The sequence below is a fragment of the Topomyia yanbarensis genome, chromosome 2 (assembly GCF_030247195.1).
Source record: "Topomyia yanbarensis strain Yona2022 chromosome 2, ASM3024719v1, whole genome shotgun sequence".
In the NCBI taxonomy this organism is placed as follows: Eukaryota; Metazoa; Arthropoda; class Insecta; order Diptera; family Culicidae; genus Topomyia; species Topomyia yanbarensis.
The window spans coordinates 442,577,588-442,593,008 of NC_080671.1; the positions used below are offsets into that span (position 1 = coordinate 442,577,588).

General features: G+C 38.6%; 1 protein-coding gene across 1 annotated transcript in view; it reads left to right on the plus strand.

Moving 5' to 3' along the window:
* LOC131685652 (lachesin-like) overlaps positions 1-15,421 on the plus strand; it is a 247,400-nt gene that overhangs the window by 204,057 nt on the left and 27,922 nt on the right. Inside the window, exons 6-7 of the mRNA XM_058969523.1 lie at positions 11,259-11,387; positions 11,515-11,901. Of these exons, the coding sequence (XP_058825506.1) occupies positions 11,259-11,387; positions 11,515-11,901 (516 nt within the window). The remainder of the gene's footprint in view (positions 1-11,258; positions 11,388-11,514; positions 11,902-15,421) is intronic.

Sequence of the window (15,421 nt, forward strand, 5' to 3'; positions counted from 1 at the left end):
CGCTATTAGGAGGAAGAGATATGACTAATTGTGACATAAATGGGAGGGGAGCGCGTCATGTGCTTTGACGCAATCGGCCGTTTTACGCACGATTGCGCCATGTATATAGGAAATTCCATAGAACATGAACGCTTTTGCGAGTAGCGGCATTAATGTGCTACTACAAAATGAAGGAAAAACTAAAAACATTTGATTCGTATTAGACCAAGGGGAAAATAACGTGGTAATATGACAGAGGGTTAGTTAGTGTTGGATAATCTTTGCGTGACATAATTTTTGAATGTTCCACCATACCACTTTTAAACTCATTGTTTACGGTCCATTTTACATTGTCGACAACACTCCCGACAGCCGGCTGTCCGGAGTTCAAGTTGTTTTCGATGAAACAATCTCGATAAACGATTAGCTAGAGTTTAAACGCCTAGAAGATTTACGTATCCTACAGTCAATAAACTATTCAAACATCTTATGCACGAAAGTATATTCTCAGTTGCATCGCTTGCTTGAAGCGAATCCTGACTAACAACCCGTGGTACTTATGGGAGTGTCACTGAGTCGGAGCCTTCCGTTAAGTAAGTACCACATCAACACTTCCTTCCTCATCCCAAGTTACGGTAAAGATGGTCGTGGCTCGCAATGGTGGCTCTCAGGCGAAACTCTCGCTTGGACTGGATCAATTGTTATTCCCAAACAATATTCCTCAAGTAGTCTGGCTGGAAATGAGAGTCATCAGTCTGCAATCTACGAAGTATACCGTGCTTACGCAACGCAACGCAACCCAAGACTAGCGAAGTGTCAAAAAGTGCAGCCAAACGAGCATGAGGGTTTTGGGAGGTGAAGTAAAGGAGGAAGCCCATGTAAACCTTATAGGGATCTTCCTTAATCCTAGTTTACCAATGAGGTTGCAACGATCTTCGTATCTGGGGAGATTGTAGGGATTCCAAGGCAGGTGGCGCAGCGCAAAACGCACAAATTTACCCCTAAATCTTTCACTGTAGTTTCTCTTTTTAATTTGTGTTGCAAGATAGTGTAGTCGAATGTTACGATGGAGCGTTTTCGCGCAAACGTAATCACAGAACACTTCGAGGCATCCATCCTATTGGTCATGCGAAAATGTCTAACTGAGATTGCAAAAACAATGCATCAGAGTAACTTTTAACTATATGGAATAACTTATAATCATCGGCATTAGACACCTTGAAGCACTTAATCAATGAATCCAGATCGTTTATGTATAGAAGGAACATATAAGAACCGATAAGGCTGCCTTGAGGTACGCCGAACGTTACGTCGAAGTATGAAGGTAAATGATTACCGATTTTAACAGACATTTTACGGTCTGTCGCAGAAACCGAGATGTTCCAGTTTCGCATGTAACAATGATTTAAGAAGATATAATGATTCTTTAGCATATCGGTTCGGTATTTCGAAAACTTTTTTAGAGCTGACCTTTTGGCCGATTTTAACTTTTTTAGTGTACGATTCGACCATGGAGGATATTCACAGCCATGATTGAGTATTTTAGGAGTAAACTGGTCGATAGCATAAATCAGTACGTTCGAAACAATTTCAGACGTTGCGTTTGTATCGGATTGTGGCAAGATTTTATTCCAATTGATACGAGACAGGAAAAGGTGCATTCCTTGAAAATCTGACTTGCGATAGGCATATGTCAGTTTCTCAGAGAATACAATTAGAACAGAACAATTTAGAAGAAAATTATTCAAGGAGTCTAGAAAAACATTAGTTTTTAGCAGTGCTGCGTATACTGCACGTTAAATTATGTGTGAACTCAGTATACTAAAGTTGGATTTTTAGCATAGTTAGCAGCCAAAAATAAATATTTTTTCTAGGCTCCTTGAACAATTTCCGTCAAAAATTTACTTGCGATTTGATTGTAGAGTTTGGGGAAGTCAGAGCTAGAAAGGCAGTCAAAAGAAACATATCATGCCAGCTTTTTGGATTTCTAGACCTTGAGTTTGCAGGGATCATTAGAAGACAAAATACCTATATGGTCGGTGTTAAATCAAACCGTACTAAGTGACAATTTCTTGATTTCAAGAAAAACGAGTTTAAGGTTTGAATTGTAGCACCCTTTACATTGTAATTGGAAATTATTTTTCGCCATTCTTGCTTATTGTTACATATTTCAAATCTGGCAAAAATCGAAAGTAACTGAAGGAATTCTTTATCCAGTTCTATCATTATCTCATTTTCCGATGTTTTGCGACTTAGTCCGGTCTGGCTTAACACCGACCAATTGTTATTCTGCGATTCTGAATTGATCTACACGAAAACAAAATTGTTCCTAATATCGTTCAATCAATATCGTGAATAATGTGCCATGAATTCTGAAACAACCACGTTTCATGTTACGACAAAACAGTACCATGAACAAAAATCATGTGTTTTATAATTATGCTCAATTTTCCTTTAGTAATGCCCGCAAAACTAGTTCACAACTTCATGAACGCTATGCATAAAACCAAACGTTGACTCATGATGTTATTCATAGATTTGGGTACAATAGTACACAAAATCAAAACCTTATGGATATTATGGAACTATTTCACGAAACAAAGAACTTTATTCATGAACCCATACAATCTTCGTGAACATGAATTAGTTTAGATTCCAGAACTAACTTGAAGGCAGCTTGCTATGTTTGAGATTGTACATCCTCCCTTGTACAAAAACTCGTACAGAAGAGCGATTTACAAGTGTGAACATTGGGTTTGTACACGTGTACAAATCTGGGTACACACGCATGAGTTTATACATCCGGTGTGCTGCGTTTGAGCGGCTTGCGCAGAGGAATCTCAGAGGATAAATTCGAACAAAATATTTCGTCCAATGCTTTTTTGAGCAACGCTGGTTGGCTCATGTTAATATTTGGCTTAATTTTTGAATTACTCGCGTTGATTTAGCATTAAAATGCTTTCCTCGACTGTATGGGACTGGAGTTAGGAGTGAAACTAAATTTCATGCGTAGCGAAATTGTGCCATAATTTTAGTCGATTATTGCGATATCTGTTGTTGATGGACTTTCGTTATTTGGCTACCAATTGATTCATATAAGTCCATCTTAAAAAGTGTTAGGAACTATATTTTATTTTTTTTATTTTATTCTCACTCTAATAATGTATGGGATATACATTATTAGAGTGAGATAAATATATGAAAACAATATTTTTCCCGACAATGCCACATTTAAATATTTAAAAGTTGAAATTTTGGACCTACTCCGAAATTTTTTTCTGGATTTGCATTCTTGGATTAACATACCCATCACAAGTAGAATATTATTGAGCAACTGAATTCAGTTTCGGTTAAACTAGATTAATGTTAAACGCAAAGATAAACTATGAATTACAGCGACATCTACTCGACCAACCAAAGAATAGTTATTCCTTATCCTGCAGCAAGAAACGCGAGGCTTGAAAAATATTCATCCTGATTCTAAATCATCTGAAAGGGATTCGCCAATACAATATTGATTGATTTCAAAGTCTTCTGTTCGCGAAGTACAATGTTTAATGAAAGACAAATTATGGCTTTTCTGAGACCACATTACATCAGGAACGTGGTACTGTTCACATTCAATATGTTAAGAGTAACACTTTTGTAAGCCGCGTAGTATAAAAACAAAAATAAATTAAAAATTGATCGATTCGTTTAAAGACATCTTCGTGTTGAAATCGTAACCAATCGTTCATGATTAATAACCTCTCAAGGGGTGATTGGAATCAGGAATCAGTAGCGTCTGGCTCAAATGGCACGTTCCCCATGTTGATCGGAGATTTGTGCCTTTCCAAGAATCGTCTTTTCATCATTTTCCTGATGGGAAGGATTGGGGAAGTGGTAAGGTTAGGGGTAAGGAAAACAACGACACAGAACAATTAAAACAGAGCATTCTGCACCCCCGGAGTGATGCTGAACGATCTGCAGGTGCTACAACAGCAGGAATAAAACTTTGAACCCCCGGAGGGATTTAGAACCTCTACTCAAACAGTGAGCGGATATATCAACACCCCCGAGGGGATATTGAGATAACAGAACGACAACACCCCCGAAGAGATATTGTCATTCAAATACGGCTAAAAAACTATAGCTCTTTACCACACTGGGTTAGGAACAAAAGCATATCCTTAAATTTCAGCTCTCTGTACATAGGTTCATCTATGTATGGAGAACCAAAAATCCGGATGCGCAATTGCATTAATACAGGGTAATTGCATATCAAATGATATGATGTTCCGTAATCGGATTCACAAAGATCACATGAAGAATACTCAGCGCGCTGAATAGTAGCCATGTGATAATTGAGTTTGCAATGTCCAGTCAGTGCCCTGACCAGAATACTGCAGTTGTGCTTGGAAAAATGCAACAAATTTCTTGACATTTTCGGACTCACATCCGGCAGAAAAGCCTTTGTTTGAACGCAAGTTTGCAAGCTACGCCAATGGTTGGCATGTTCGAATGCAGCCCAAGAGCGAATCTTGTGCTTTATCCAACTTATTGACAGTGGTAGAACTGGTTCTGGACCAACGAAATCAGTCGCTGCGCCAGCTTTAGCCAATTCGTCCGCCCATTCATTTCCAGTAATACCGGAATGACCGGGTACCCATAGAAGGTAGATAGCATTTGAAATGCTAAGTTCTTCGATTTGAGTTCGACATGCGATTACTAATTTCGATCTCGAATCTGCCGAACTAAGTGCTTTCAGGGCAGCCTGACTGTCAGAGCAAAAATAGATTCTTTTACCGCAAATTCCCTGTTGAAGTGCGGATTGTACGCCACACAGAATCGCAAAGATTTCTGCTTGGAATACGGTACAGTATCTACCAAGCGAATGAGATTGGTTTAATCTCATCTCATGACAATAGACACCAGCACCGGCTCGGCCCTCCAACAAAGAACCGTCCGTATAACGAACTACGTATTCTTCAAGTTGTCGCTCCATCCAGCCAGACAGCCATTCCTCACGAAGAGGAATTCTCACATTGAAAGTTTTTGAAGGAAAACTACATGTGAGTGTAAGGTCACTGGGAGCAAGTGTATATTCATCCCAAGTAACCAGAGCCCAGTAACCCTAAGACGGTATGCACAAGAAAGTGCTTCTTGTTTCAGAAACACATGTAGTGGTTTTATGTTCAAGAGTGCCTCGAGAGCAGCAGTAGGTGTTGTCGAGAACGCACCAGTCATCGCCATCAAGACCATTCTCTGAAGAAGGTTTAACTTTGATTGGATTGTCATGACTTCTCCCTTCTGCCACCAAACAAGGCACCCGTATGCCACAATTGTTGTGTAGATCCACTGAATGTACTTGGGTTTGAGTCCCCAAGATTTGCCGAAAGCCCAGCAAGCTTTCTTGATCCTGAAATCGATGTGAGCTGTCCAATTAAGTTTGAGTCGAGAATTACCCCAACGTACTTAACTTGATCTTCGACAATAATTTCAGAGTCAAAAAACTGCAATGGGGACGAGCTCCGGTTGTAATCCTTCGTTGCGTGAAAAGCACCATTGAGGTTTTATTTGGATTAACTGATGGTCCAACATGAAGACACCACCGCTCAACAACACATAAGGCTTGTTGCATCAAATCAAAAACTGTGTTAATGCAAATACCGGTGATCATTATATGATAATCATCGGCGAAACCATGCGTCGGAAACCCAAGCTCATTTAGTTTTCTCAACAAGCCATCGGCGACAAGGTTCCATAGAAGTGGTGACAGCAAACCACCTTGAGGACATCGATTGCTAAGCATTGCGTGTATCCAGTTCGTGATATATGAAGGTACTCCATGATCTCGTGCTGCTTCCAAAATGGATTCGAAAGACACGTTGTCAAAAGCACCTTCAATATCGAGAAAAACTCCTAAACTTGATTGCTTTTGTGAAAAAGCTTTTTCAATGTTGTAGACAACGTTGTGTAACAGGATGGTAGTAGACTTCCTCCGCTGAAATCGTAACCAATCGTTCATGATTAACAACCTCTCAAGGGGTGATTGACTGTCATATTTGGAGAAAAAAAATCGTTCCACACATACCATGAAATCTCAACCGTTACAGAGTTATTGAACTTTTAGTATAAAAAACTTATTTATCTTAAAATACCTCTAACTCAGAAAGTTTACGTTGTATTTTAAATCTTTTAGTTTCATTGGAAAGGTGAGAAAATTTCCTAATGTATGGTGTTCCTTTATCTTTCAGTTAACTAGTTTTAATTATCTTTTAGTTGTAAAGTTGTTAAAAGTTGGTGTTTTATGAGGTTTTGTTAATTTTCTCAAAATAATTTATTTTGATTATAGCAATATCTATCATCCAAAAGTTGGGTTTTAGAACGATTCACAATTTGTTCTTCAGCATCATATTCCTATCTCTTCTCGTTTCTTTGTAATTTCATTACTAAACTTTTCCTAAAAAAATGCTTTATATCGTTATTTACAAGGCTTCATTGGAAACCCGAGAGAATTTCCTTTCGATGTATGTGTAAAAATCTTTTAGTTAAGTGTATTAAATGAGTTTTTACTAGTAAAATAACTCAAAATTAGCGTATTTTTAGAGTTTTCTAATTATTCTAATTATTAATCAACTAAATTTATCGTTACAATTGTTCATTTTGTGCCCATTAACATTTGCTATAACTTGTTATTTGACATTTTATCCCTACCGCTTTCCATTTCGCTGCAATTTAATAGTTAACACAGCATGACCTCCTCACAAATGTAGTGTACTCGAATTCATTTTTTTGCATATGAAACGAGGTGATAACAATGATTTTACTTCGAAAGTAATAGAGATAATTGAATGGAGCCAAAGAAGGAATTGTAGAACTTGCTGAGATGCATTAATTCCATGATAATAATGCAGATGTTTATTATTTACTATTTTAAAAAAATAACGAAAATGCTAATAATAACACTAACTTTAAACTAATTAACTTCTAAAAGAATACTAAATTCACTTAACTGAAAGATACTAATACATTTTTCTCTGTGAAATTTTCCTGACTTTCGAATAAAAATAAGAAAAGGTACAATAAGTGCAATACTTTTGACGTAGGACTACGTCTTTGTTTTCGATATAGGGGTGCACGTTGCAAATTCTACAAAAATGGTATGTAACGAAAAGTGGTCCAATTTTAAACGCATATAATTCAACCAAATTTTCAATTTTTTTGCGCATGCGCCCCGAAATACTTCTAAGAATAGATGCCAATAGATAAACCCAAAGATTTTTGATATCATGGCATTAAAAATTTAAACAATGAACAACCTAGTCAAAATATCGCGCATTCACACACAGAAAATAGCGCTTCCCTAGTCCAGCAAGACAGATTTGTGTACCTAGCGCGCTACGCTTCTATGAATGACGTCATCATCGACTATTTAAACAGACGGATTTTGCCGAACCAGCTCAGTTACCTGTTGAACGGCAAGCGAAGCAGATCGCTGCGCTGTGTGTTTTCACAGCCAGTGTAGCTAAGTTAGAAGTCCGTAAAACTGCCTGTGGAGGTACGTTACCCAGTGAACGCGAATGAGCTTGCCCGTTCAAACACTATATTTTGATTTGTGCGCTTGGGTTTGATGTTTGCGGCGAATGTGTAGGTAGGTTGATCTAATTTGTTACTAAATTGCACAACGAAAGTTTATTATTTACGTTTGATCAATTCATTGATTCATTTCCACTCAGCCTATAGTATTTTGATTCTACTAATAGGTACATACTACAAATCCTATTTATGAATGAATACACTGCCACTTGAAAATCCGTTGCAAAAACGCATCTTGTCCATATATAAAATTGTTTTCGATTCTTGTATATTTATAGTTACGATATATGGTTAAGACCACTTCATTCGCTATATTTGTATGCGTACTTTAGGAAAGTTACAATAATGGCAAAATATAACTAGAATGCTTACTCTATAAATGAAATGTGATTATATTGTCTAAAATTTGATTTTTCTTCACTGGCCCGGGTTTTTTACCACACACAATCGAAAAGTTTTTACAAGCTAATCTTATGCTATAAAGATTTAGTTCCAGATATTAGTTCGGTCACAGTTTTCTGTCTACTTTCTTCAGATCTTCTCAAATAAGTTTGATCGGATTCGATCACCTACTACAAATGAAATGACCTGATAACCAAGAAGGTTTGGTTCAATATATAACATTCGATGTTGATTGGTCGTAACTAAACAATACGTAAGAAATATGTTTTATTTATTATTACTATAAATGCACTAAGAAAATAAATATTTTACATTAAGTAGTATAGTCCTACGTCTACAGCTCGTGCAACCCCATAGTGCTGACCATTGTAGTTTTTCAGAGCTAGTATAAGTGAATATGAGATAAAAAAATGCAACTCTTCAAGACTAAAAATATGAATTATTAAAATGGTGATGTTAACTATTAAGATTTTCGCGAAATGAACGAGAAATCGATCAAAATTGTTAAATTTTAGTTAAATTACTGTGAAAAAGTTACTTAGGCTCATTAACTGAACTTATGAGGACCTCATTCAATGGGAAATTTTCTCACCCATCCAATGGAACTAAAATATTTGAAATATGAAGTATATTTTTTGAGTTAGAGCTATTTTACGACAACTAAGTTTTTAAAACAAAAAGTTCAATAACTTAGTAACGGTTGAAATTTTATGGTATGTGTAGAACGATTTTTTTTTCTCCAAATATGACAATGAACCATCTTTCGAAAGGTTCTTAACCATGAACCAAACGCCCTGTATATTAGAGGTTATTATAATTTACAGAAAGAAAACTCACAGAATTTCTCAAACTTTACAAAGATATTGCACCAAATTTACAGAATAAATATGAACGTTACACGTTAAACCATTCGTTCTCGAGCACTCTATCGAGACACAAGTGCTTTGTTGCCAGTTCGTACAGTGTATAGCGACAATGAATAGTGCTAAAACGCGTTCAAGGTTATCTTGCGCACTCTCCGCCTCGTCGAGGTTTCAGTATTTTACCCTTCTTTTATGTTTCTATTTCTGAGTACCGTTAGCCGGACAGTGACCAGTGAAGCCGTGTTCTTCTAGTAAGCCGTCTGGATACCGTTACATACACAAGTTAAGTATTATTTTACGTTTTCCCTGCTTGGTTCTACTACCAACGTACACTGGGCAATACGCCCATGCAAAAATGACTTCTACTGACGGCGGTTCATCTCAAGGTGAGATGGACGTCGAAACAAAATCGGCTCCCCGGCTCAAAGTATATCCGAGCTCGGCCACCGGGCCATTTTTTTTCTTCTTTCGGACCAAAGAAAAAAAGTGTTTGAATCTGTTGCAGATTTATCGAGTTTTGACGGATCGGTATTTGGCCGTGACAGAAATATCGAAAATTCGCCCTGATAAGCTTCGGGTGGTTGTTAACAGTTTGACTCAGGCAAACGATATTGCTGGCTACGAGCCCTTTACGAGGGAGTACAGGGTGTATATTCCAGCTAACAGTCTGTGGGGTCGTTTCCGATTCGAGTCTGAGTTGAGAAGACCTGCTGAATTATGGGATTTGCTGTTTCAAAGACCCCATGCTTAAGCCAGTGAAGATACTGAAGTGCAAACGTTCGCATTCAGCAACAGTCGCAGCTGACGGAAAGAAAACATACATACAAACATACCAGAGGCCCCGGGTTTTTAGGGGCCCCCAACTTAGGATAATTGTAGAATCATTCTGAAGATTTTGTTCCAAAAAATAGTAGCACTCAATTGTTTATAACTCTTTAGCGTGTGGGTAACAATGGATCAGTTGCTGGAATCCGCACATTGCAACTTATCCCATGTGACGTTTAAAGAGCATCAGACAATCAAACAGAGTGATGGTAACGGTAGGAAACTAGGATGGCGTTGGACCAATTCAAACGTCAAAAATCACTTAACTGCGAAAACATATTATATTTTAATAATAATTAACCGTATCTTGTAAACAATAGAGATGAAAAGTCACTACCTGTGGCTGAACGCTAAATATATTGAATTAGAAATGTAATGCAAAAAAAAACAATATAATCAAACAAAATAAAATAAAGAAAATTAAACTAAAAAAGACGTAAAATCTATCTAATGTGTGGTATCCCTGGCCACAACCAAGAGTGCGCACGCACAAAGACGGCACTGTTACCGCTCCCCGCCATCAATTCACCGAAACCGGTGTGCGAAAATACCAAAATTTATTGACAAGGAAACCTCAAAGTTGTCAGCATGGCTCAACATTCTGATACCTATCTATCTATATTCTATTAAGCGGTGAAAATTCATGCTTCAACACAAAACTTTTCAAAACCGGTTGCCAAGGAGGCGGAAGATTGAACGAAAATAAATAGAAGCCGCCTTCGATCGGATGACGGATCTCCTTCGGCATCTTTGAATCGGGCTCTCGAGGATGATTTCTTTTCATTATCCCAGTAAACGTCGACGGTGGGGAAGGGGTCCCCATACCAAAAACCAGGTGCTCAATCATCCGTTGCCGCAGAAGGAGAAGCAAACCGATAGATGATTGATTTATAGCCAGTCCTCTTTCATCTTCAGTTGGTTGCGTTCGGTGGCTTTTCCTGGTATCGAAATGTGGGTGGGATTAGGAGGGCTTTTCGAAACAATTATTGCTCATTTTCACGTCAATTTAATTGCTTGAATTCTGATCGGATTATCACACGGTTTCCTGTTGCTTTATATTGGCCCGGATTCACACAATCCATTGTCTATTTGTCGGGAATGTGAGGCTAAGCGAAAATCTTCAACAACGATGAGTACCAACATAAACCAGCAAACTTGTGGCGTAATTAGAGATTAGTGCTTCTCGCACTTACCATAAGCTTCGTGGAATAGCCGCACGCAGTAGGCTGTAGTGATAATAATAATAATAATAATCATTAACGACAAGCGCCAACAAGTGGCTGCTGCGATGAAATTCATGACGCTCGCAGCACGCGTAAATGTTCCGAAAAACCGCAGCCGGTAATAACATTGGCTTCCTTATTGCCACTCTCCGCAGGACGGGCGGCAGGCAGCTCAGTTGTGGTGGCGTTTTCGCAATTTGCTTACGGGACAGGGTGCCTCGATGACAGAGTCCTATTTCATTCCGGGAGCTCCCCGACACGGTTCACATGGTGTAATAATTTATTACTCAATTTCCCGGTATCCCGGTATGGAGACAATTCATCTTTCGTTGAATTCTATTAACTCTGCTCCCGTTGTTTTTTTTTTGTTGTTTTCGGTCGTAACCAGTGGATACCCATATCGGCAACTTTCTGAATCTGTCGAGCGTGGATAGAAGACAAATGGGCGCCTACTTGTGCATCGCATCCAACGAGGTACCGCCGGCTGTCAGCAAGCGAGTCTATCTGAACGTGCACTGTGAGTATAAAATCATTTCCATCATTAACTGTAACGGCTTCAATTGATTGCATTTATCTAGAACTTATAATAGTTATTTTATATATAAGTTAAGGGCTTAATTTTGTTTTCTATTATTTTTTTTCAGTCGCCCCAAACGTAACCACGGCCAAAACCCTGCTGGGTGTGTTCGAGGAATCGGACATCGAGCTGGACTGTGCCATCGAGTCCTCCCCCCGTTCGGTCAACTACTGGACCAAGGTTTCTTCGCCGGGGAATGCGGCGAAAAGTTTTGCCGGTCTGGGGGGTGGATCGCCCGGATCGGACGGGCGCAATAGTCTCATTCCGCTGGTTAGCCCCCGGCAGGAGGTGATGCTGAACGGGGATCGGTACGAAATTCGCGAACAGTACAACTCGCACTATTCCGGCCGGATGAGTCTGCGGATTCGACGGTTCGGCGCCAGTGATGCCGGTAGCTACATGTGCATATCATCGAACGCCTTCGGCAAGGCGAATAAAACCATTAGAGTTTATGGTGAGTCTGCCGCTTGTACATATCTGTTATCAGTTCCATAGTTTTATTGCGGTGGAAAATCCAATAAAATAAAATGGTTTCCCCATGCTGCCAAATTACATTTCGCCAACTAACTCGACGGGGAAAATATGTATGGGGGGATATCGGAGCGTCAAAACTGTACCGGCATAAAAGCTGCCATAAAATCAACTAACAGGGTTTTCGCTTCCTCTTCGCTCGCTGTAATTGCCCTCGACTGCCGGCTAGAGTGCGCTGTCTGTCAGGGCTTTAAAGATTGATAAAGAGAAGATCCTTTCCGTGCAAAGTCTGGAACGTAGTTGGCCTGGCAAACATGCTACATATACAGACACACACACGTTTATGGCGTCATAAATATTGGATTTTATGTTTCTCGCCAACTTGCTCCTAGCAGTTCTATTTTAGTTGTTTATTTCTAAATAATAAAGCAAGTTCCAGCAAGACAAGTTCAGGGTGTGAAATTAAATCAGATGAGACACTCGGAGATGTTAGGTCCTGGTAATTTTATTGCACGAAGTAGTTTTCTTCTCATTTCAAATAACTTTTAGTGCGATGCGATAAGACGTGGGTAAAAAAACCATAAAAGGTTGTCTTAATTTGAAATTGAATAGGAGACGTCAGAGTTCTAGAAATTACATATCGGACTAGTTTAAGGACGATCTTTTCAGAAGTTAAGGGACCATCCATAAATAACGTGGCAGGTTTTGAATGATTTTTAACACATCCCTCCCCCATCGTAGCATTTCGTCACAAACCTCTAACTAGCCCACTGGTAATTACGTAGCTTGACGGTAACCCTCCCCCTTGTCAACGTAAAAACTTTCAAAAAAATAAAAAACGATGTCAGATGAAACGGGTAAGATTGCCGTGACATCAGGTCAACCCCTATTCCCCTTTAAAAAAGGTACGTAGCATAACATGACCCCCTACCATCCTGTCGTCACACATCATCACAAAATACAAAACTCCCCCTCCCCCATATAATGCGACGTCATTTATGGATGGTCCCTAATACTGATAATGTTGCACAAATTGTCAAAACTAATTTAATGTGAATTTGGCATTATGGTTATTACTTATTAACTACGTCAAGGTCACATAGATTGAAATAATTGCAATTTGTTTCTTTAAGGCTCAAGTTACCTTTTTTGAGCATGTGTTAGAATTGAACGCTTGGTAGTATGCGTAGGAAAAAATGTGTTCGGTTTTGCCGCCGATTTATCTGTATAAAGCATTTATTAAACGCTAAAAGGAGAATATCAGTCGATTTATTAGATTATCAAGATTCAAATCATGCAAAATATTTGGTGAAAAAACAATTGACCGGGTGGAATGGTGCTTTTGAAAAAGTGGCTTTGGTTTTTTCACTACGCAGTTGTGTTGCGTGCCCCGGGACAGTGAAAAATCACCGCCACTTTTTCAAAAGCACCATTTTTTCACCAAATATTTTGCATGATTTGAATCTTGATAATCTAATAAATCGACTGATATTCTTCTTTTAGCGTTTAATAAATGCTTTATATGGATAAATCGATGACAAGGTTGAACGCATTTTTTCCAACACATACAATCAAGCAGCAAAAACCGCATTCAGTGTGATTTCTGTTTGTGTCCAAGTCAGCTCAAAGCGAACGACAAAACAATTACTTCTATATTGCGTTTCTGGTCTGAACAAAAAAAAATTGTTATTTCAATTCTGGCCGTGGTGATATGTCGAGATGAGTGAGTCACAGAAGCAAAAAATAGTGCTCCGGTCAAATACGGTGACTATTGACGTCCGGTGCAGTGCTATCTTTGAAAATGAACCTCAGTTGTGCAACAATTTTTTCCCGATTTATTTTATTGCAAATAATTAAGCATTCCGTTTTATTGTGAATTGCGCATATTTTGAATGTAATTTTAAATGTTCTTTGATTTGATGGTATTGTAAGGGAACACGCATCCGCCGGTTGATGATGATGATCGAGTTGACATTCCTTTAGACTGAGCAAACTAATTTCTTTGTTTGTATAGTGTAGAGACCAACTAGGAACTCGCTCGGAACCGAAACAGTTTTCATAGATGACGGAGATATAAAAAGGCGAAAAAAGGGAGCTGGGGATTAAATATTTCTGTATACATTTAGTATAATTAGTAGTGGCTGTGTAAAAAGGTTTAAGGAAAGCTGGTTTAAAAGGTTTCAAAGGTTTAAGTTTTAAGCTACATATGAAGTTCGAGTGCAAATATTACCGTGTGAAGTGAAGAACAAGTGCGAATAAATGGTTTTAGTGCTAAAAATAATTCTATGTCAAGTGCGTGGACAGCGCGCTGCGCCGTTTGTCGAAGCTGCATACAAGGGAGTACATATTTTGTTTGTGTGTGTTTTTTCAGAGAGACATTTGCCTGCTGCACTGTGACGTCAGGTCTAGGGTTGGATGGGTTTATTCCAGTGCCATGAGATACTGGAAGTTTTCCGGAGAAACCCTATTGCTGTATTTACTTCTTTTTACGTCTTGTGGGGACCGGTGTGAGATGGAGCAAGTTTTTTTGTTTCTGCTTCCGTGTGAACCGGAGCAACTGAAAGCAGATAGCTTGTACTGAAACAAACCTAATGCTTGGGTAGTTTAAATGCTCTCTGAAACGCGCATAGATTAAATTGTGTCATTTTCTTGCTGTAGTACACCATTTTAAAATAACTATAACAAGTGTAAGAAGCGATCGTTTTTGCGAAACACTTACATCAAACCGGCCTTTATAGGAGCGAAATTGTTAGAATTAAAGCTGAAAGCGGGGAGGGGGGTACTTATCTAATTTGTGAGGCTACCCAGATAACAATTGCAGTTTAATAGCACGATACAAGTGCAATATAGGTTTTATCAGTAGCTATAAAACTCCCATAAAACCTCAATTTTTATTTATTTATTTACACTGCTGGCCAATAAAATAGGTGTGTGATAGATTATTTTGTTTTTCTCTCAATTACGCATACCAAGTTGCAGCAGTCTCAATCACACCTACCGCACACAGAAGCCTTGGGATCTGTCAAGTTACTAGTGGGTTGTTGGCGCAGATTATATTTGCAATCTTTGTAAAGATGCAAAACAAAACTACCGCAGGCTTTTTCGTGTGGTCAATATAATAGGTGTGTGAAATATATTAACGTGTTATTATTTTACATGATTCCATTATACGTTTTATTTGGTGAAGTTTGAATTCTGCGTGTTAATAAATGTATTCAAATGTTGAATAAGTCAAAGATTTGTTATAGGATGGGTCAAGCATCTCACTGTACTCAAGTGGAACGAAGTACAGTGCTAAGAAATTTTGTTCAAGAAGATAAGACGTATAAATAAATCGCGAATACACTGCGGCGTTCCGAAAACTTCGTTACAAATGCCTTAAAACCTTTGAAAAACGGAAACACGCAAAAAACCCAAGAAAACATCTACAGCAGCTGACCATCGTATTGCAATTTTAGCGAAATCTGATCTATTCGCGTCATCCAAAACCAATTCAGCACAAA